Raw genomic sequence first — 24,820 nt, 5'->3', positions numbered from 1 at the left:
ATCAAGAACACCCAGGACTGATCTCCTTTAGGATGGACTGGTTGGATGTCCTTGCAGTCCAAGGGACTCTCAAAAGTCTTCTCCAACACCATAGTTCAAAAGCATCAATTTTTCAGCGCTCAGCTTTCTTCACAGTCCAACTCTCACATCCATACATGATCACTGGAAAAACCATAGCCTTGACTAGACGGACCTTTGTTGGCAAAGTAATGTCTCTGCTTTTTAATATGCTCTCTGGGTTGGTCATAACTTTACTTCCAAGGAGTAAGTGTCTTTTAATTTCATGGCTGCAATCACCATCTGCAACCAGTCCATCCTAAAGGAGATCAGTCCAGGGTGTTCATTGGAAGGACTGATGCTGAAGCTGAAACTCCAATACTTTTTGGCCATCTCATGAGAAGAGTTGACTCATTGGAAAAGACCCTGATGCTAGGAGGGATTGGGGGCAGGAGGAGAAGGGGATGACAGAGGATGAGATGGCTGGATGGCATCACCGACTCAATGGACATGAGTTTGAGTAAACTCCAGAAGTTGGTGATGGACAGGGAGGCCTGGCATGCTGTGATTCATGGGGTCGCAAAGAGTTGGACATGACTGAGCGACTGAACTGAACTGAACAAGAAAAAAAGCTGTTAAAAAAAAAACCCACAAACGTGGAGGCTAAACAATATGTTACTAAACAATCAATGGATCACTGAAGAAATGAAAGAGGAAATTTTTAAAAAATACCTAGAGTCAAATGACAACAAAAACATGATAATCCAAAAGCTAGGGGGCATGGAAAAAGCAGCTCTAAGAAGGAAGTTTATAGCTTCCAACAAACCAAAAGTCCAACTACAATCTTACCTCAGGAACAAGAACAAACACAAATAAACAACCTAACCTTACACCTAAAGCAACTAGAGAAAGAACAACAAACAAAACCCAAAGTTAGCAGAAGGAAAAAAATTATAAAGATCAAAGCAGAAATAAATAAAATAGAGAGATGAAGAAAACAATAGAAAAGATCAATGAAACTAAAAGCAGGTTCTTTGAAGAGGTAAATAAAATGGATAAACCTTTAGCCAGACTCACCAAGAAAAAAAAGGAGGGCTCAAATCAATAAAATTAGAAATGAAAAAGGAGAACTTATAATGGACACCACAAAAATACAAAGGATCATAAGAGACTACTACAAGCAATGTATAGTCCAATAAAATGGAAAACCTAGAAGAAATGGAAAATTCCTAGAACAGCAAAACCTCCCAAGACTGAAACAAGAAGAAATAGAAAATATGAACAGACCAACTACAAGGACTGAAATTGAAACTGTGATTTTAAAAGTTCCAACAAACAAAAGTCCAAGAACAGATGGCTTCAAAACGAATTCTATCAAACATTTAGTGAAAAGTTAACACCTATCCTTTTGAAACTCAAAAAAAAAAAAAAAACTGTAGAGGAAGGAACACTCCCAGCCTCATTCTATGAGGCCAGCATCACCCTGACACTAAAGCTAAAGATAACAAAAAGAAAGAAAAGAAAATTACAGGCCAATATAGAAGAACAGAGAAGCAAAAATTCTCAAAATACTAGCAAACCAAATCCAACCATACATTAAAAGGATCATATACCATGATCAAGTGGGATTTATCCCAAGGATGCATGGATTCTTCAATGAAAGCAAATGAATATATATGATATTCCACATTAACAAACTGAAGAATAAAAACCATATGATTTTTGTTTATTGTGTTACAAAGTGTTCTAATTTCATTCTTTCACATGTGCTATCCAGTTTTCCCAGCACCACTTATTAAAGAGGCTATCTTTGCCCCACTGTATATTCTTGCCTTTGTCAAAAATAAAAAACACTTCTGAACACCATACACAAAGATAAACTCAAAATGGATTAAAGACCTAAATGTAGGACCAGTAACCATAAAACTCTTAGAGGAAAACATAGGCAGAACACTCTATGATATAAATCACAGCAAGATCCTCTATGACCCACCTCCTAGAGTTATGGAAATAAAAACAAAAATAAACAAGTCCGACCTAATTAAACTTAAAAGCTTTTGCACAGCAAAGGAAAACTGTAAATAACGTAAAAAGACAACCCTCAGAATGGGAGAAAATAATAGCAAATGAAACAACTGACAAAGGATTAATTTCCAAAATATACAAGCAGCTCATACAAGTCAATACCAGAAAAACAAACAATCCAATCAAAAAGTAGGCAAAAGACCTAAACAGACACTTCTCCAAAGAAGACACACAGATGGCTAACAAACACATGAAAAGATGCTTACCATCGCTCATTATTAGAGAAATGCAAATCAAAACTACAATGAGATATCACCTCACACTGGTCAGAATGGCCATCATCAAAAAGTCAACAACAATAAATGTTGAAGAGGATGGGGAGAAAAGGGAACCCCCTTGCACTGTTGATGGGAATGTAAATTGATACAGCCTACTACGGAAGACAGTATGGAGATTCCTTAAAATTTTAGGAATAAAACCACCATATGACCCAGCAATTCCACTCCTAGGCATATACACTGAGGAAACCAAAATTGAAAAGACACATTTACCCCAATGTTCATTGCAGCACTATTTACGATAGCTAGTACATGGAAGCAACCTAGATGTCTGTCAAGAGATGAATGGATAAAGAAGCAGTGATACATATATATAATGGAATATTACTCAGCCATAAAAAGGAATGCATTTGAGTCAGTTCTAATGAGGTGAATGAACCTAGAGCCTATTACACAGAGTGAAGTAAGTCAGAAAGAGAAAAACAAATATTGTATACTAATGCATATATATAGAATCTAGAAAGATGGTACTGATGAAATTATTTGCAAGACAGCAAAGGAGACACAGACATAAAAAACAGACTTATGGACCCAGTGCCAGGGGAGGAAGGAGAGAGTGGGATGTACAGAGAGAGTAACACGGAAACATACATTATCATATGTAAATAGATAGCCAATGGGAATTTGATGTATGACTCTGGGAACTCAAACCAGGGCTTTGTAACAACCTAGAGGGGTGGGATGGGGCGAGGGGTGGGACAGAGGTTCAAGAGGGAGGGGACATGTGTATACCAACAATGATTCCTGTTGATGTTTGGCAGAAACCAACACAATACTGTAGAGCAATTAAAAATATTTTTTTTAAAAAACACATGATCATCTCAATAGATGCAGAAAAGCTTTTGACAAAATTCAAACCCATTTATGATTTTAAAAGACCCTCCAGAAAGTGGGCATAAAGGGAACCTAACTCAAAATAATAAAGGCCATATAGGACAAACCCACAGTTAACATCATTCTCAATGGTGAAACACTGAAGGCATTTCCTCCAGGATAAAGAACAAGACAAGGATGTCTACTCTCACTCACTTTTACTCAATATAGTTTTGGAAGTCCTAGCAAACAGAGAAGAAAAATAAATAACAGGAATCCACATTGGAAAAGAAGTAAAACTCACTGTCTGTCTGCAGATGACATATACTATGCACAGAAAATCCTAAAACACTACCAGAAAACTACTAGAGCTCATCACTGAACTTGGTAAAGTTGCAGGATACAAAATTAATACATCGAAATCTGCTGCATTTCTATCACTAACACCAAAAGGTCAGAAAAAGAAATTAAGGAAACAAACACATTGACCATCACATCAAAAAGAATAAAATACATAGGAATAAACCTACCTATGGACACAAAAGACTTGTACTCAGAAAACTAAAGATGCTGATGAAAGAAATCAAATGATGACACAAACAGATGGAAAGATATATGATGTTCCTGGATTGGAAGAAACAATATTTTCAAAACAACTACAATATCCAAGGCTATCTACATATTCAATGCAATTCATATCAAATTACCAATGGCATTTTTCACAGAACTAGAACAAAGTTTTTTAAAATCTGAAAGGAGACACAAAAGATCCCAAATAGCCAAAGCAATCTTGAGAAAGAAAAACAGAGCCAGAGGAATCTGGCTCTCTGACTTCAGACTTTACTATAAAGCTACAGTCATCAAAACACTATAGTACTAGCACATAAAACAGAAGTACAGATCTATGGAACGGCATACAAAGTCCAGAGATAAACCCACACAGCTATGGTCAACTAATCTATGACAAAGAGGCACAACATACAATGAAGAAATGACAGTCTCTTCAGTAAGTGGTGCTGGGAAAACTGGACAGCTACATGTAAAAAATGAAATTAGAACATACCCCAACACTATACACAAAAATAAACTGACCTAAATATAAGGCCAAATACTATAAAACTCTTCGATGACAACATAGGCAGAACACTCTCTGACATAAATCGCAGCAATATCTTTTTTGATCCAACTCTAAGAGTAATGAAAATGAAAACAAAAATAAACAAATGGGACTTAGTTAACTCAAAAGCTTTTGCACAGCAAAGGAAACCATAAACAAAACAAAAAGAGAGCCCACAGAATGGGAGGAAATATTTGCAAATGAAGCAACCAACAAGGAATTAATCTCCAAAATATATTAAAAAACTGATGCAGCTCTATATAAAAAACCAAACAACCTGATAAAAAATGGACAGAAGATCTAAATAGACATTTCTCCAAAGAAGACATACAGATGGCCAAGAGGCACAGGAAAAGATGCTCAGCATAGCTAATTATTAGAGAAATGCAAATCAAAATTACAATGAGGTATCATCTCACACTGGTCAGAATGGCCATCATCAAAAAAATCTACAAACAATAAATCCTGGAGAGGATATGAAGAAAAGGTAACCTTCTTACACTGTTAGTGGAGATGTAAATCGGTACAGCTACCATCGAGAACAGTACAGATGATCCTTTAAAAACTAAGAATAAAACTGCCATATGATCCAGCAATCCACTCCTGGGCATGAATCTAGAGAAAACCATAATTCCAAAAGATACACGCAACCCAATGTTCATTGCAGCACTATATAGCCAACACACAGAAGCAACCTAAATGTCCATCAACAGAGGAATGGATAAAGAAATTGCAGGATGTACATATATGTGTGTGTATGTGTGGATAAATATAGATATATATGTATGGATACACACACACACACACACACACTGGAATATTACTCAGCCATAAAAAGAACAAAATAACACCATTTGCAGCAACATGGATACAACTGAGATTACCATACCAAGTAAAATAAGTCAAACAAAGACAAATATGACATTGCTTATATACAGAATCTTTAAAAAATCATACAAATGAACTTATTTACAAAACAGAAATAAACTCAGACAGACTTAGGAAACAAACTTATGATTACTAAAGGGGAAAGGTGGTGGGGGAGGGGTAAACTGGGAGTGTGGGGTTGACATATACACACGACTATATTAAAACAGATAACCAACAAGGACCTACTGTGTAACACAGGGAACTCTACTCAGTATTCTATAACAAGCCTAAATGGAAAAAGGATCTGAAAAATAAATGATGTGGCTAAGTGAATCACTTTGCTTTACACCCGAAACACAACAGAGTAAATCGACTATATTCCAAACAAACTAAAAAAAAAAAAATTTTAATGGTGCCAGCACTGAATTGAGCACAAAGACAAAGGGAGTCATTTCAAACCCTCTGTTGGCCACAGGGAAAGTTGTCAAGTAGAAAAGGCCAGTTTCAACTTCACTACATGTTTTTTTTTCCAAGAAAGACACAGGTCCCCAAGTCCCTTCCTTCAAAATGCTCCTAAATAAAGTAAGATTTGTTGAGACCTTGAAATTGCACTCAGGAGAGCTATCACAGTAACTTTAAGGGTCACGTGTAGGCCATAATAAAATAGTAGTATTTAAATTCCCTGTAGCTCAAACAGTAAAGAATCTGCCTGCAATGCAGGAGACCTGAGTTCCATCCCTGGGTCAGGAAGATCCTCTGGAGAAGGGAATGGTGATCCACTCCAGTATTCTTGCCTGGAGAACCCCATGGACAGAGGAGCCTGGCCGGCTACATAGCCCATGGTGTCACAGAGTCGGACATGACTAAGTGACTAATACTACCACTACACTTGTGTGTAAAACTTGTGGAATTTGTATTCAGATATAAAAAGACTATTTGGGTATAATTTTAAAAGTCTTTAAATAATTATGAAGGTTTATCATTGCCATACACATTGCTTGCATGACATATTAATTTCATATAGTTTACAAGTTGGGATGCTTAATGAAGAACCAAACTTCTAATTAGTATGTATTCATGGAAGAAATGTAATTTTTTTTAACCAAAATTTGCTTTACAATACACCAAAAAGTGAGAGTGGGATGTGACTGTACAGGTATATCCACCCTTCCTTAAACCCAAAACAGTCAGAAAAAGCACAAAATTGCACATCTCTGTAAATCAGCTGGAACCAAGGCTCTGAATCCAAGAAGGAACTGATGTATGCACTCAAGTCCACTCACTTCTACATTTAGTCCACAGAAAACTCTTAAAGAATCTCTAGTCCAGCTAGTCCACCTACAGTTGAGGAAACTGAGGCCAGGGCCAGAAGTGACCCTGACTTCAGGGTCTGCAGAAGTTATTTATCAGGAGTAAACTTCTTCAAACACTAGATTAGTGGCAGAGATGGAATAGGTGTGGTAATTATACTTAAAACATCCATAAACAGCAGCTGACAACAGAAGACGAGGAAGAAAGACTAATGAGTTTATCACAGAATAAATAATACTAGGTCTTAAGAATAAAACATGAAGCTGAGTCATTATGGAAAGGTCTTAGACTGTTTTCCATCAAAAATGTTTTACAATAAACTAGAGCTTTCATTCCAACATGTGGAAGGTAACTCCTGTGGTCCTAGGGATAGCCTTTATGCCCAACAATGCTAAACAACTGTTATATATGTGTGTATCTGGATTTTTTTCAATGCTAGATGAAGCTTGTTTTTGAGATGTGCACACATCTCACAGACAGTAAAACAAATACTCTGAATTCCGAGGACTAAAATAACTTGTATACAGATGACAACTTATCTAAATGACCTGAAATAAAAATGACTGCAAATGAACCCTCAAAAACATACAGTACTTAAGCATTACTAATCACCACTCCCAAGGCCATGCATATATCAAACAGCCAGTCTTATCAACATAATGATGTTGTGGGAGTCCAAAGACAGGAAAACTACATAGATAAGAATTTATTATTCCAACAAGAAGTAACAAGAATGTTAGGTTGACATGATCTCCATCCTATGGTCAAGTCCTCCTCATCTTTCCTCCCCTTGTAGCTCAACTTTACCTCTTAGCAACAGAACAAGGAAGAGGTGACTCTTCTTCCATCTTCCATCTCTAGACTTTAAATGTATTCCCAGTGTTGCCCCTTCCCTTCTCCCTTCCACACAGGCCATTGCTTCCCCATCACCTGTACAAAGAACAGAACGTCGAAACTCTCCCAAGATGATCTCATGCCTTCGTGCGGGCACCTCCAGGCGGGTGGACCGGCTGTTCATATGTGCTCGCTCAGGATGACGCCTGGAACACTGTACACCCTCTAGGTACCCTCACTAGGGACCTGGGTTCAGGCCTCTGCCTTTACATCTCCTGTGATAATTTTAACTACTTTTATCTCAGCCAACTCCTTTGCTTCACAGTCACTTCAAGAATGATATAGAGGAAAGAACAGGAGTTTTGAAGTCAGAAAATCCTGGGGTGAATCCCAGCTGCAGCACCCAAATTGAGCTCTGGGACTGAGAATAAGTCACTTCTTCTCCCTGAGCTTTAGGTCCTCAGGCCTAAAAGGAGACAGCTGTGTAGAGGAAAGGAGATGATGCCCATAAAGTGCCCGGCGCACAGTAGCTGCTCAACAGATACTTGCCCCTCCCTCTCTCCCTGTCTCCCCATTTCTGGTCTTAGCCTCTTTTTCTGAGAATATTTTCTCCCATCTCTATTCACTGACTTCTCCCCATATGCTTCCTATTGGCACAATCTTCTACACCTGAATCACGATGAGCGAGAAACCTATATTGGGAAATGAGATTATAAGCATGCCAAACTGTGGATCTTCAAACAGAAATAACAAGACTGCAAAATAGAAACACACTATAGAGGGCTGACTAAAGACAGGGACCGCCAGCCCTTCTGCCCCTCTTCCCCCTTATTTGCCAGACTTAGCAAATAAAAATATAAGACCCCAAGTTAAATTTCATTTTCAGATAAACAGAAAATGTTTTTCTAGTATGCCCCCAGTAGGTATTGTAGTACAGAAGGAAAATGCCTCTTTACCAAAAAAGAAAATCAGTAGAGAAAAGATAATTAAGGTCATGACTATCAGAGAAAGAGGCTGCTGTCCCTTCCACCTTATGTAAAGTTCTTTGAGAAAGGGAATTCCTGCCCCCGAGTCCTAATGCAGTGGAGTCCTGGAGTTCTAGGAAGTGCCATGAGGCAAGTCAAATAACAACCACTATCCTTCAACTCCATTAAGCATCAGACCTTAGTGGAAAGGTGGATAGGTTTTGAACACCTCAGTTGCTCAAGTATCCTCATTATCTGTACAAAGTCTGTCCACCAAATAATTGCTACATGAGTTTTATGGTAATTTTTATTGATTTTTAAACAGTATTTTATTCAATGAACAAACATATTTCATATAATCCTAAAAATACTGGAAAAGAGGAGATAAGCTACCTATACATGAGTGAGTTTTCTCAATATATTTGGGTTGGCATTTTCTGTTTTAAAAAGGGTGATAAACTACACAAGAAAATGCACATATATTTCTGTACAAATGGATATATCATCTCCCGTCAGGATTACTATAAAAACCTCTCAATTAGAAATATCATCTCTTATCAGGATTATTGCAATAACCTCTCAGTAGGACTCCTGGCTTCTGCCCATTCAGTCTCTCTACAGCTGCCAGGATGATCCTCCTAAAACCTGTTAGATCCTGTCACTTATCTTCTCAAAGTCTTCCAGTGTCTTCCTACCTCACTCAGGAAAAGAAAAATGAAAGTCGCTCAGTCATGTCCGACTCTTTGCAACCCTACAGACTGTCACCTGCCAGGTCCTCTGTCCATGGAATTCTCTAGGCCAGAACACTGGAGTGGGTAGCTGTTCCTTTCTCCATGAGACCTGCCAATCCAGGGACTGAATGCAGGTCTCCCGCATTGCAAGCAATTCTTTACCGTTGAGCCACAAGAGAAGTTCTGAGTGAAAGTTAAAGGTTTTTTCAGTGGCCTGCAAGTTCCTACAGGGCCCCTCTGACCTCACCTGCTCCTGCCCAGATTCCTCAGCTCCAGCCACACCACTGCTGCCTACAACTTTCTTGCCTCAAGATACCTTTACACTCACTCCCATCCCCAACTTCAAGTCTTTTCTCTGATGCCAATTTCTCCAGGATGCCTTCTTTGGCCACTTTTTCAAATCATAACCCCCATTCCGGTGAGTCACTTAGTTACATGTTGTCCCTCTCTCCCCCAAGAATATAGGGCAGAAATGCTGGTGTTTTGTTCACTTCAGAATCCCCAACATGTAAAACAGTATGTAGTAGGCATTCATTAAGCAGTTACTTGAGGAATGTTGAAGAAACATAAGGTAAAAATAATGTATTATCATTTTGAAACAGATGTGAAAGTTTGACCATAAAGAAGGTTGAGCACTAAAACATTGATACTGTTGAACTGTGGTGTTGGAGAAGACTCTTGAGAGTCCCTTGGACAGCAAGATCAAACCAGTCAATCCTAAAAGAAATCAACCTGAATATTCACTGGAAGGACTGATGCTAAAGCTGAAGCTCCAATACTTTGGCCACCTGATGAGAAAAGCTGACTTACTGGAAAAGACCCTGATGCTGGGACAGATTGAAGGCAAAAGGAGAAGACGGTGGCTGAGGATGAGATAGTTGGATAGCATCACCAATTCAATGGACATGAACTTGGGCAAACTCTAGGAGACAGCGAAGGACAGGTAGACCTGGCATGCTGCAGTCCATGGGGTTGCAAAGAGTCAGACACAAATTAGTGACTAAACAAAAACAAATTGTTTTGAAATAGAAGGGAAGAAAGCAGGGCACAACCTTTGAAAAAATGACATAGCCAGCGGACACAACATAAATTGATTAGAACCAAGTGGGTACAAAATGGTGGACTAGTCGACTTCCACTAGACCTTGGGCCTCAGTGTACACTCATTCAAACACATCAAGCTGGCAAAATGATATCCACAGGCACCATGACAGTCCCAAGGCCAACCAAAGACCAAAAAGTGGGCTGTGGCCCATCTCCTGGAAATCTCTGCCACTTCCCCAAAGTAGTTGGAATAATCCTCCCACTCATTAGCCTATGAAATTACTCAGCTCATAAAGGCTGACCACACCATATTTTGACATAGCTTTTGCCTGAGATGGCCCACACTCTGTCTGTGGAGTGTGTTTCTCTCCAAATTCACTTCTTACCTATCACTTTCTCTCACTGAATTCTTTGTGATGAGACATCAAGAACCTGAGCTTCATTAAGTCCTAAAAACAGGTGTGTGATCTCAGTTGGAACATTATGGGTTTTGGCCGGGTTCAAGTCCAAGTCTGAGTTGCAGGTTTCAGTTTTACTGGAGTAAATTGTATTTACTGAAATCTAAACAATGTGGAATTGTCTTCAAGATTTCAGAGTTAAAAACTAGCTCTTCCCCTGAAGTACCTCACCTGCTTTCTTCTTTCCCTAATCAGAAAATCATAAAGAGCCAGAGAGAGGAGTGTGGTTTTCCCACTTCTGATATTAATATTCCAAAATGTAGAACAGAGCATTCTCACTGTTGGTATTTTATAAATCATATGATTCTTTAAAAGTACACATTTGCCTGAAGTAACATCCTTTTAAAGTGCTTCTCAAGTGTCCCTGCTCAGGCTAAGAACAGTGAAATGCCAGAGTAACAGATGAACTGATCATCACATTTCAGCAATGGGCATTCAGTAATGTTTGCTGATACAAATGACCTTTTTTTTGGCCACACAGCATATGGGATCTTAGTTCCCCTACCCGCCCTGCATTGGATGCCTAGAGTCTTAACCACTGGACCACCCGGGAAGTCCCCACGGAAGGACCTATAAATGAGAGACATGGGACTTCCCTGGTGGTCCAGTGGTTAAGAATATGCCTGCCAATGCAGGGGGCGTGGGTTTGTTCTCTGGTCCAGGAAGATTCCATCGGTCACAGGGCAACTAAGCCCATGCTCCACAACTACTGAGCCGATACACCTAGTGCTCGTGTTCCACAACAAGAGAAGCCACCACAAGGAGAACCCAGCACGCTGCAACTAGAGAGTAGCCCCCACTCACCGCAACTGGAAAAAGCCCATGCACAGCAACGAAGATCCAGCACAGTCAAAAGTCAATAAATAACTTTCTAAAAATTTAGACAAGAGGCGCATCAAAGTCAAAATGCCGAGCAGAATTCCCATTACCTCTCCAGGGCATCTCCGATGAGCTGCTGCAAGTCCACCTCCTGCTTCCTCAGGGTTCCAAAGGAGGACTGGCTCTCCACGAGGCCTTTGCCGCCAACATTCAGCTTGACCTTCCCCAGGGCTGTCTCCAGGGTCCCACTCACGTGGTTTTCAAACTTGCCCTCGTACTTCACAAAGTCCGACTCCACGACCACTGCAGTGAATAAGACATGCATGATGACAAAGCGGCCAACTCTGCGCCTCAGGTCACCTAGCTTTCCAATCCTGCAGAAACCCGTGGGAAACACGAGGTCTGCACTCAAAACGGAGAGCCGGCGGCCGCGCTGTCGGGACAAAAGAACCTGGATGCTGACGAGAGTGTGAGGTGTGCCGGTGGCCAGGGACCCTACTGAGTACTTTTTTGTTTTTTCATCTTTCAAGTCCAATATACACACATACAGATATGTGCACCAAAAGTATTTTTAGAGTTCCACGAATAATTTTAAAGTAAACATCTGTTTAACTGCTATCCAGGTAAATAAATAGGATGTCTTAAATATGTGCTTTGAGGATGAAGGGACTGGATGAGGATGACACCTAAGCAGAAAGAAAACAGCAGCCTGGCACTCTGCTCACCCACCCAGCCAGGGCGTGGCCTGCCTGACCCAGTATCTGGCAGAGCAGCCTCCTGAACTTGTCCCTAGGCATCTTCCCTTCCCCGTGGTGGCCTTGAAGAACACTCCCCTGGCTTTCATTACCATCTCCATTCAAACAGTTCTCCCCATATTTAGCTGTTTATATCTGACCTCTACCCAGTCATCCGATACCGTATCAAGCAGTTCCTTATCTCTGTGTTCCTGATAAAGTCAGTGAGCATGCCCTTCCTCTGGGCTTCCATCCTGGAGTACGCAAGCTCCAGACTCTCCATTCTTCCTTCTCTGCTTCCCAGACAATAAAGAATGATGCCACCACCCAGCTGGTGTCCCAGCTTCAATTAGCTCCCCTAGGGATTGCCATGTTCCTCATCAGGTCATATCAGGTGACTGCTATCAGTCTGCCTTTAGGATCTGCCTTTTTTTTAAAAATCTGAACACCAAGTTACACATATCTGAGGATCTTAGCCTTCTCATGCCTCTATATGTCTCCTGTTCTCATTTTTAATTGAGCCAAATACTACCATAAAAATAGTCTCAGTCACCATCATTCAAGGAAGGCTACACTGAGAGTCTCTAAGAACCTGACACTGGCCCTTTTCATTTCCCAGACCCAAGGCTCTCCTGGACTCCTGGTGATACTTCATAATGGATTCAAGTCTACTGGGAGTCTGAAAGGCTTCTTTAAATCCAGTCACCACCCCCAACACCTATACTTCTATCACTCCGGTCAAGAAAACCCATTACTCAGCCAGGGTTAATGAGACTTAATCACCACTCATTATCTGTGAAATTTACAAAGTAAATGATTATCTCTACCAAAAATAAGAAGTTTATGAAACTGCCCCCAAATCAAAGGCTTTTCCTATTTACATCTTGAGAAGACAAACATTCTGGGAATTGATTTGGAAAGCAGCATAGAGCACCTGTTACGGGCTCAAGATTTGATCACTACTCTAATGTTCCCAGTTGGGAGACCTGGGTATCATCCATCTCCCTGAACCTCAGGTTTGTCATATGCAAACTGGAGATGATTAATAATTCCTACCTGATGGATTCTGCTGGAAGCTGATGTCTCTAAACCATGTAATACAGAGCCTGGCACACAGCAAGTGCTCAATCTATCCACTGGGTTTAGGCCAGAGCCACAATGTTTCCCAATAAACAGGACAGTCCTGGGTTGTACAAAGTGCTATACAGATAGAAACTCTACCTTCAGCTCCCAGTTCTGGTCCCCATGAGGCTTATTACCACTCCTGGAAACTCTGACCCCAGGACTGGACCCCACAGCAGCCAGGGATAATCAGGACTGTCTGTATATTCCAAACTGCCATGCGAGACACAGACACGTTCTGAAATAGATGTCATCTATGCACATGTCCACACTGAGTCATCCACTGCTGCAGGTGGAAGGGAAAAGTGAGGAAGCCAACAGGCTGTCACTGGGACAATCAAGTCACTATCCTCTAACCTCCACATCCCGGAACACAACACAACACTCCTGCGTTGTTGCCAGGGGCAAGGATGACAAAGGTGAGGCATTTCGAACCTGCTCAGCAGACAAAGAAGAGGGCACCTCTCATCACAGCTCTAACACCCACAGGACACAGACACGGGGGTGAGCTCCGGCCTCAGCTGATGAACATACGTGGGACTTGCTCATCTCAGGGACTGCCACTGGCCTGACCATCTAACAGGAGCTCTCTGGACACCACGAAGAGGCCAGCAGCACAGAGTGGTGAATTCCAATTACTCAGCGGTTCGTGGGCTGCTCTGTGATTTTTTTTTTCTCTTGCCTTTCCTCATAGCTAGTTGTTATACCATTCAATAAATGTTCTACCCAATATCCAGGGGGAAAACATGACATAAATCATTAATCAATTCACTTGCCCATTGCTTGACAGCTCTGATAATGGGCCTGGCTGAAGAAAGCACTGACTAGAATGCTGGGCTGGAAGGAAGTTTAGAGATTATTTGTCAACTCAAATTATCTCCTCTGTCACTTTTACCCTTTAAAGAGAAATACAATTACAAAATTAAAGAACTTTAAAGCTAAAAGAAGACTTGAACATCATTTAGCCCAGTAATTAAGAGCTGATGGTACTTTTATACATCACTATATTTCATAAAGTTGTATAGGGAATGAGTACCAAAAGTCTTTGAAAAGCTCCCAACTTCTGGTCCAGTAATTGTATATTTAAGAATTGTGCTACCCAATGTTCACAGTAGCATTATTTACAATTGCCAAGATATGGAAGCAACATAGGTGTCCATCAATAGAAGAATATATAAGGAATATGTGGCGTATATATACATATATGTACACACACATACATACACAATGGAATAAAACTCAACCATAAAAAAAAAAAAGAAATTTTGCCATTTGCAACAACATGGGTGGAGTTGGAGGGTATTTTGCCAAGTTAAATAAATCAGAGAAAGACAAATACTGTATGTTATCACTTATAGATGGAATCTAAAAAATAAAACAAACAGTGAATATAATAAAAAAGAAACAGATTCACAGATACAAACTAATGGTTACCAGAGCAGAGAGAAAAGCAGGGAAGGGTAAGATGAGGGTAGAGAATTAAGAAGTACAAACTGCTATGTATAAAATAAATAAGCTACAACAATATATTATATAGCACAGGGAATATAGCCAATATTTTATAATAACTATAAATGGAATATAATTCATAAAAATTTTGAATCTTTTTTATGCTATACACCTGAAACTAAAAGAATATTGTAAATCAACTATATCTAAAGAAAAACAAAAATGTTAATAAAAAAAGAATCTATGCTAAAACAATTGTTTAAAGGAAAAACAACAACAAAAATATTCATTGCAGCCCTATATACAAAGCACTAAATTGGACTGGTTAAGCAAATTAGGATACATACACACTGCTTATTGAAAACAGTACTAAGAAATATTTAAACCATACTAAGAAATCTAAACATATAAGGCTAAATAAAAAATAAATGAGGAGTATATTAAAATTACATGTAGTGTGTTCCCAATGTTATTTTTCAAAAATTAGATGCAGAGATAAAAAAGATATAATATAATGGAAATTAACACTTGATGGAGGAATTTTTGTTGACTTGTTTTCTTGCCTTTCTATATTTTATAAATACTTCTCTATAATAATGAGGAGTATTTTTGATGTTTGACGTTTCAAGCTCACTATCTCCTTTCCTTTCTGTTACACATCTGGGCAATCGGGTAAGAAACTTCAGGTACTCTCTCCATTGGCACCAGCAGGAAACTGAAACCTTGCAAGCCCCGCCCACACAGAGCCCCCACCATACCTCCTATTCACTAGAACAACTAATCCCATCTTTTTCCCCCTCTCTCTAGTTATTTTTGGACCAGCCTTGGGAATCTACCATGTTCTCCCCAGAAAAGCTTCATTATGTGAGTAATAAAATCTTTCACACTCTCCTGATGGATATGGGGCATCATCAACCTCAATATTACACCAAATTGGGAGCAGTAGAACCTCAGTCCACTTATACGGAGGAGCCACAACATCTACAAGTGGGCATGTTGTACTTTTATACCAAAATCTGCAATATTGGAACTCCTCTGGTAGAAAGAACAATGGGTAGGAATCTGCCTGCCAAAACAGAAGACACGTGTTTTATTCCTGGTCTGAGAAGATTCCACACACCCCAGAGCAATTAAGCCTGTACACCACAACTACTAAAGCTTGTACACCCTAGAGCCCATGCTCTGCAACAAGAGAAGCCACTGCAGTGAGAAGCCCATGCACTGCAAAAAACACCCAGCGCAGCCAAAAATAAAATAGAATAAAATAAAAAAGAAAAAGAAAACAGAACAGATATGTCTTTAAAACAGTAAGCAAAGAATCAGGAGAACTGATTATAAGGTATGGCTTTATAATCACTCAAGACAACATGTGGCTTCCCCAGTGGCTCATTGGTAAAGAATCTGCCTGCAATGCAGGAGACGTGGGTTTGATCCCTGGGTGGGGAAGATCCCCTAGAGAAGGAAATGACAACCCACTCCAGTATTCTTGTCTGGAGAATCCCACGGACAGAGGAGCCTGGTGGGCTACAGTCCGTGGAGTTACAAAGAGTCAGACACGACTGAGTGACTAAACAACAACAACAATAAGACAACATGTGTCTAAAAGAAGAATCATCTCCTCATCTGGAACTAATTGTAAATATAACCAAAGAAACATACCTGGACTCAGAAACTGATCTTCTGTGAGTACATCTCCAAGAGTGACAGATAAAAACTGGTACTTGGGTCTCTGCCAGCACCAGTATCTCTTTTTTTTGGTCACCAGACTTAGAAGTTGCAATTTATCTGAGTCATTCAAGTTTGATACTGCAATCAGGTTACCTCCAGCATCAACTTCCTTAAGAAAATTCCGTGTTGCTTTGGCAAACATTTTGAGAACTACAAGTTACCTGAAAAAAAAAGAAAATATATATATATATATATATATATATATATATATATGTATATATATAGGAAGTTATTATTTCATGATGTTTCCTGAAATCACCTTATTTCTTGCTAGTATCAATCAGTATTCATGAAAGAATATCTTCTCCTTAGAGAAGCCTCTAGCTTGAGTTCAGTTGATGTCTAAAAAATAAAAAATTGAAATACTGAAAGAGGATATGAGTATAATGCAGGATAGGCTAGGTTACACCTCCAAATCACAGTGGCTTATCATCAGAAAGGTATATTTCGTGCTCACACTACACATCCAGTACAGGAGGCATTGCTCCTTGCAGTCATTCAGGGATTCAGGCTAAAGGGGCAGCCACCCTCTTGAACATCATCAGTCATCAGCCAACAGGAAATAAGGTTCTAGAAAAGTCTCACATCAGGAATTAAATGCTCTGGCCCAAAACTGACACATATCCCATTCACTCACAATTTGTAAGAACTAGGCACATGGCCTCAGCCAAACATAATGGTCACGAAATACCAAGTATTTGGAAGGCAGAGACCTGGGAGTATCTGTTGAACAGCATACTGACTACCCAAATTTGCATCTTACTTATGACTACTTCTTTGAAGGGTCAAATGTGCTTTTTCTCTACATTGTGTGATTTCCCTTGTCCATAAATATAAAGTGACTAGCTATTACTTTTAAACCCAGAAATGCAAAGCCCAGCTACTCTTCAGCTGGAGGGGAAAAAAAGACACATTGGAAGATATAAATGTACTATATTCATTGGAAGATGTAAACGCTTTTCAATAAACTGTTAGAACAACTGGCTAAACATCTGGAAAAAAAAAATTCAGATCCCTATCTCATGCCATGCATGCATGCTAAGTCACTTCGGTCACATCCGACTCTGTGACCTCCCAGACTGTAGCCCGCCAGGCTTCTCTGTCCATGGGATTCTCCATGCAAGAATACTGAAGTGGGTTGCCATTTCCTCCTCCAGGGGATCTTCCAAACTCAGGGATCGAACCCAAGTCTCTTACATCTCCTGTGTTAGCAGGTAGGTTCTTTACCAACCAGCACCACCTGGGAAGACCCATCTCATACCACACACAAGAGCAAATTCTCAGTGGACTAGTGGGTTTTTAAGGAAAAGTGAAACCATAAAAGTAAAAAGACAAATATTTGTACAATTGTAGGATGAGAAACACCTTTAGAAAGATAAATAGCAAACTGAGAAAATGCTTATAATACAAAAAACTAGAATACTTAACATATAAAAAAACTTTTGCAAAGTACATCAAGGGTTAAAAAACGGTAGTAGACACATGGACAAAGGTTATAAACAATTCACAATAGCTGTACATATGCAAAATACATATACATGTGCACACATACATGACCATTATTAGCCCCAAAACACACAAATTGAAATAACTATCCACAAAGGTTAAAATGTCTAATGGACAAGAAAGGTTAAAATGTGTAGTGCACAAGAACTGTGTTTTATTTATACTTGTACCCTGGTATCTGGAAATCACATAGAAAACACAATTATACACGAGCCCAGGTTGGATGCATGAGACAAGTGCTCAGGGCTGGTACACTGGGAAGACCCAGAGGGATTGGGTGGGGAGGGAGGCAGGAGAGGGGATCGGTATGGGGAACCTATGTAAATCCATGGCTGATTCATGTCAACGTTCGGCAAAAACCACTACAATACTGTAAAGTAATTAGCCTCCAACTAATAAAAATAAATGAAAAAAAAAACACAATTATAGAATTTAAGAGCTGAGATAATCTTGAATATTTAATTATTAATAGTTCAACCCACCTTCTTTACCACGGATCTTCTCGAGAACATTAAAAATTGTTTTACTATCACCAGTTCTTCTCTAAAGTACCTTATCTTATTTTATAGCCATCTAACCCTGCTCACTTATCAAAATATTTATTGAATCAGTCATTAATTATTCTTAAGTATGTACTATACCCAGGTACTGTGTTTAAGCACTCAGGATACAGACACAAAAGGCAGCCTCTCCCCTTAATGAGCTACTAGTTTGGTGACCAGATGGAGAAATAAACAGCTAAGCTGTATGCTAGATATTGGCACAGATTACTTCAAGGAATGAACCAAGAAAAACTCACCCAGATCAAGCTGCAGAGAAACACAGTGTTGCAGAAGTTGTCCTGAAGCAGACAGCATCACAGCTGCATTTTGTGGGCTAGGTAGAAATGAGTCTAGGTCAGCAACGGAGTAGTGAGAGGAGCCTCTAGCAGACAAGCAATTATAAAGGCTCAGCACTTGCAGGAAGTGGTGGACAGGTGGAGAAGATTTTCTGAGATTTGGGACCAGCAAGGTCGTAATGATCAAGAGACATGGGTTAGCGTAACTATGCCCATCACCACTTCTTTGACAGACCTAGAGTTGCTCTGCCAGCTCTGGGATCGGTTCCTGCAGTGGACTGCCAGGTTCTAGAGTGGGGAGGGGCAAAAGATAAGGATGAGAAAGACTCAGTCTTGGTCCTGAAGGCCTGTGCCTCCCCTCCTGAGGGCCAGGGCAGCAGAAGCCATTAGAGGGGTTATATAGGGAGCAGTATGATCAGAGTGATCACTTAGATCTTCTGGAAATGAAATAGGAGATCAGCTGGAAGGGACCAAGGTTAGAGATAGATAACACAGGAGGATGCTGAACTACATCAGTGCCGTAAGGGCGGAAAAGATGCTGGTTTGGTGGTTTCCCCAGAACTCTGGCTGGATGTGAGGTTTCTGATGAAAGACAGGAGACTCCCCAACATGGCCTGCAGACAGCGCGGGCCTGGCTTGGCTGATGAGATGGAGATGCCAGTTATCAAGAGAGGGATCTGGGAAGAAGCAGATTGGTGGGGACAGTAAGGCAATACTACCACTGACAGCGTATCTAGGATAAGACACAACGTTTATTTTGTCAAACACAAGGAAAGAATATTTAACAAAATACAGTCTCCTCAATGACCTGACTTCCCTGGTGCCTTAGACAGTAAAGAATCTGCCTGCAATGCAGGAGACCTGCGTTTGATCTCTGGGTCGAACACTAGAAGTCTCCAATGGAGAATTCCACGGACAGAGGAGCCTGGCAGGCTACGCCTCTATGGGGTTGCCAAGAGTCGGACATGACTGAGCGACTAACGCTGACTTTCAGTCACCTGGGGAATTTCACCCTGCTTTGCCCCAAGAGAAGAGCAGCAGCAGAACCTGCCTCAGTTCTCCAGGGGTGTCAGGATCTTCATTTTTATGGTTTCCATTCTTTCCTGGGGCAACCGGGAAGGGAGTTCACTACCTTGACTTCAGATTAAATAGGTCTCTAAAGAACCTATATCAGGCTTGCTATTAAAAAAAAAAATAGTAACAAAACCCATCTGCTATAGGCAGCAAAGTCTTAATAATGACACCAGTCCTCCCCAAAGGGATTAGAGGATAAAGAAGGGGAACTCCTAAATTAATTTTTAATTTTTTTTCAATCTAGCATCAAACATAGCCTCTTGACAAGGTAGGTTGTTTGAAGAAGAGTTAACGGAAGTGACTACTGCTTCAGAGGTTTTTATTAGACTCAGATTTATTCTATCAAGGAACTGAGAATATTTTCCTTGTGAAGCTGAAGTTAGAGGGTTTGGGTTTTTTTTTTAATTACTATATTTGAATACACAATACATTTACATGGCTTGAGAATCTGAACTATGGGAAAAGATACACACTGAGAAATCCCATCCCTATCCAGGTCCCATCTACCTTTTCACCCCCTCCCCTCCAGGTATATCACCTTCATGTTTCTTTATACAAATATAAAAGGAATGTACACACTGTTCTGCATCTTGCTTTCTGTCATGTGGCAATATATGCTAGAGATCTCTCCATGGTGAGTACCCTCTGCATAATACAATTCCATAACACCCCTTCCCATGGATGTACCATTGCTTATTTAACCTGTCCCATATTGCTGATCACTTCGGTTACTTCTAAATTTTTATTACTATAAAATGTCATACTAAATACTGAATGTATGTCCCCTTTCTACATGGGCAAGAAAAGGGTTCCCCAACCTCTAGGCCATGAACTGGTACCTCCTGTTAGATCAGTAGCAGCACTACATTAAAAATAAAGTGGACAATAAATGTATTGCACTTGAATCATCAGGAAACCATGCTCCCACCCCTGGGCCGTGGAAAAATTATCTTCCACAAAATTGGTCCCTGGTGCCAAAAAGGTTGGGGGCCACTGGGCAAGAGTATCTGAAGGGGGATTTCAAGGAGAAGAATTGCTAGACCAATGGGTAAATGCATCGATAATTTATAGGTTGTACCATTTTTTAGTTTCACTAACAAGGTATGAAACTATCAGTCTCAGCAACAAAAGTAGGTTATCAATCTTTTGTATTTTTGTTAGTCATAGGTGAGAAATAGTATCTCAGTATAGTTTTAAGTCATGTTATTTTAATATAAATATAATTTAAGAGGCTTCCCTGGTGGCTCAGATAGTAAAGAATCTGCCTGCAATTCAGGAAACCCAGGTTCGATCCCTGGGTCGGGAAGATCCTCTGGAGAAGGGAATGATAACCCACTCCAATATTCTTGCCTGGAGAATTCCACAGACAGAGGAATCTGGCCAGCTATAGTCCATGGGGTCGCAGAGTTGGACCCAACTAAGCAATTAACACACATTTTAATATAAATGAATTTAAGCATCTTTTGTTCGCAGACTTTTTATATATCTTTTTCTTAACTGTTTGTGTCCTTAGCCTATTTTATATTGCTTTTTCTTTATTCCTAGAAGCTTTCAATAAATAGAGAGATGAGCGAAGATATAAGCAAAAAATTTAACACGATACAGTTTATCATGTAGAATTGGGAGCCAATAAATTGCTGTCTGATTCTCAAACAACTAAATAACTGTCCTGCCTGGAAAGATTAAATAATACGCCCAGAGTCCACTAAAAGATCTAGAACTCAAGCTGCCTGACACAGACAAGCACAATAATGCCTCAACTAAAAGTCAGATGTCAGATTCAAATTTCCAGAATGCTCCAATCCAAAAGACGACAAAAATGGCCTCCCTAGAGGTCAAGCTCAAAATGCTTATGGCCTAAAACTCCACCGCACTTTACAGCTGTACCAAAGAGCCTGCTTGGGTCTGAAGAATTCCATTAGCAAACATCTCATCAGCCTCTGTGGCTCCCCAGCTTGAATCAGATTAGAATTCAGAGAGTCAAAGTCAAGGCAGTGACGACATGAAAGCTCAGCTCAGACTCCTGGACAAGGGGCTTTAAAGGAAGAGACCAAAAAAGCAAGACAATGACACAAAGTCAGAAGAGCACATGGCCAACTGGGACCAAAGGATCTTAAAAATAGTTGCCAAGGTGGTGACGGCATTAGAAGATGCTACAATCGCTCATGACCATCCTCAAGACTGATTCAGTGTGATGGAATGATCACATCTTTGAGTTGCAAAAATCCTACCTCTTCCCAATTCAGGATTCTTCTCTGGAGCAGCTCCAGTTGATCATTGGGCTTCTGCTTGAATAGTTCTAAGGAAGAAGCCTCAACATCCACTAAATAAAGAGGGGGTAACTATATGCTGAGTGCCAGGTACTGGCTGCGTACCTGCTATGTGCCAGGTACTGGCTAACTCCTTTCTACATATTTCCTCATTGAATCTCCATGACAACGCTCGGGAGGTATTGTCTGCATTTTACAGAAGTGGAAACTAAAGTTCAAAGATGTTATTTGCTCAAGGACACGAGAAAAAAAGCAGCAACCCTGACATCCAGGAACTGGCTTGGTACCATCAGCTAGCCCTGGGATTGCCGGCACTGGCCCGGCATTCTCCTGGCCGGCACGAACAATGTCACAGGACATCAACATCAGGCCACGCCACTTGGTGGTCATGATAAATCAAGAACTAAACAAGACCTTTCATAGTCTTATCTGACCACAGTCAAAATGTGAACACTGTGCAAACCACAAAAATGACCAAACACTCCCACTACCCCCACCAACCCTGACTCATAACTGTGGTTTTCAGCCAACAGCAGTTTTAGCCTCACTCCTTTCAGACATGATTTATGAGGATACTCCAGAGAATTTCCCCCACTTTCTGGCGGCATCCATACCAGAGCAAAGTCCTATTTCCTTAAACTCTCCCCCACATCGCCTAGAAGCCCAAATCCTATAACTCCTTTCTGATACCCAGTTATGGAGAAACCCAGGGCTGCCCATGGAGCAAAGCCTCCCCCATTCAGCAAGTAACGACCCAACCCCTTCAACTCCACCTGCTGTTACCAGAGGTCTTTGACTAGAAGGCACTGAACCTCAAATAGAGAATTAGTGCTGAGCCCAGATTCCAACTGAGGTCCACCTGTCTCCCAAGCCTGAGTCCTGGACCACCTGCTCTGCTGACACCCTAATCAGGTTTTTTTTTTTTTTTTAGTTTGAACTACATATGATTCATTTTGTAGAGTGAGAAAATGTGCTCAAAAGGGTAAACTTCAGTTATGGTGGAAGCAAAAACCATGGCTATAAAACATGCTATTTCCTCACTATCTAGGAAAACAAGACACTGCTGTTAGTACTATTGTCTCCTAACAACTTCAACACATTTTGAATTGTTTTTAGTTTTCTAAACAACAAAGTGAAATTGAGTCTGTTAACTTTAAACAGAGGTGTCATTCCTGTATCTTCCAATGCTTATTGCCCAGTGTCTTCATTTGTCTAGTAAGGCAAATTAAAGACAAGGAACTCTTATCATTTCTTTCTAAAATAAAAATCTGAAATAAAAAAACAAATGGTGGTCACAGGGCAGGCATGAGCTTGTAAAAGGAGGGTGAGGCAGCAAAGGTTTGGGGGAAGTGGAATAAATAACAGGAGACTGATTAAGTAAAGAAGAACCCATTGGTTCCCCTTGCGGGTTCAAAAAGAACGAAAACAAAAGCACTTCTGGAAACCCTAAGGAGCTGCTGAGGGCTTGGGCGGTATTTCTCAGATATAATTGTCTGGCCTCATTTTTTCCCAGCTGTTTTCGTTTACGAGAAGAGCTCATTGGTGGTGGCTTTAGAAAACAATTAATTTACTCTACACTTATTCAGCTATTCTCTCTGACCCCGCAGCACTTTTCATTCCACTCCAACTAGATTGTCTATTTGCCTCTCAAAGGCATCCATCGATCCTAACACATCCTTCCTTCTCACTAGTCCTCTGAACGGAGTAGAATCTCAGTGAGAGGGTTTTTCCGAACCCGCTACAACCCACGCAGTTCTAAAGCGCCCTCTGGTCTCTCTTGGTCAGGTGCAGACTGGAAGCGTCCGGGGTCCGCACGTGGAGGCCCCGTGAGCGCGGTGATGTCATCCCATCAAGGCCGAGAACTACCAAGGCGGGGCGGGGCGTGGGTGGTGGCGGCGGGCCTCCTCCTCCTCCTCCAGCTCGGGGCCCAGGATCCCCGACGCTAGAGATGGGGACTCGGTCCAGGCCGGAGAGTGAATTCCACGCCGGCCCCCGCCTTCCTTCCCCGCACACACGCGCTCCCGCGCGCGGCCGTCTAGAGCCTAGCCAGGAGAAACCGGAACACAAAGAAGGAATGGGGAGGGGGCGCAAAGAAGGGGGGCAGTGGGTACCCGCTGCCCTAGCAACAGCCAGAGAAGGAAGTAGCAATGGAGTGGAGGAGAAGAGGACAGGGGATGGGATGGGAAAGGGGTGGGGTGGGAGGACGGGGGCGGGAAACGGGGGAGAGGGGGACGCCATGGGGCCGGCGATCCAGCTGTGGGCAGCCCACCCATTCGTCCCCCTTAGGACTAAGGGGCACACCGGGGGGTGATCCAGAGAGAAAGGGCCGCGCGGGCTCGGCTCCCCAAGGTCAAGGCCGGACCCCGAACAGAGCCGAGCCCAGACACCCGGACTTACCTCCCAGCTGCCTCGCGACCCGCGCCTGTTGAGTCGGAGGAGCCCTCGGGCCGGGCCGGGCCGGGCCGAGTCGGGGCGGGGGATCGCGAGGGAAGAGGGCGGGCGGCGGGACCTTTGCTCGGTCCCCGCCCCTTGGAGCCCGGCGCGGCGGCGGGAGGAGTGAGCTCCAGAACTGGCACTGGAGAGCGCTGAGTCCTGGGGCTGCCCTCAGCAGGGCGTGGAGAGACGCGGGGCTTCCCCTTGGGCTCCCATACGCTCTGGGCATATCCTGAGTTACCCCACCTCCTTATCAGAAAACTGTCCCTAACTATTCCAATTAAAAGTACAGCCAGTCCACCACCCTACAGGAACACGCCCTAGTTCCTCGCATGCTTTATTTTT

At 41.4% G+C, this 24,820-nt stretch overlaps 1 protein-coding gene across 4 annotated transcripts; it reads right to left on the bottom strand.

Moving 5' to 3' along the window:
• Window positions 1-11,412: 11,412 nt before the first annotated feature.
• On the bottom strand, window positions 11,413-24,662 carry GSDME (gasdermin E). Of its 4 annotated transcripts, XM_043463380.1 has the most exons (5): window positions 24,440-24,662; window positions 18,660-18,736; window positions 16,614-16,696; window positions 16,286-16,515; window positions 11,413-11,624 (listed from the first exon to the last, which is right to left on the bottom strand). In XM_043463380.1, exons 4-5 carry the CDS (start codon window positions 16,494-16,496, stop codon window positions 11,428-11,430), a joined length of 408 nt encoding a protein of 135 aa, XP_043319315.1. In that variant the 5' UTR covers window positions 16,497-16,515; window positions 16,614-16,696; window positions 18,660-18,736; window positions 24,440-24,662; the 3' UTR covers window positions 11,413-11,427. The 4 variants fall into 4 exon arrangements, with proteins under 4 accessions (XP_043319315.1, XP_043319313.1, XP_043319314.1 ...); XM_043463378.1 differs by lacking the exon at window positions 16,614-16,696; XM_043463379.1 differs by lacking the exon at window positions 18,660-18,736.
• Between the last annotated feature and the right edge of the window lie 158 nt (window positions 24,663-24,820).

The sequence above is a fragment of the Cervus canadensis genome, chromosome 3 (assembly GCF_019320065.1).
Source record: "Cervus canadensis isolate Bull #8, Minnesota chromosome 3, ASM1932006v1, whole genome shotgun sequence".
Taxonomy (NCBI): domain Eukaryota; kingdom Metazoa; phylum Chordata; class Mammalia; order Artiodactyla; family Cervidae; genus Cervus; species Cervus canadensis.
Note: the sequence above shows the minus strand (reverse complement) of the source record. Positions and strands in the feature narration are given on the sequence as shown.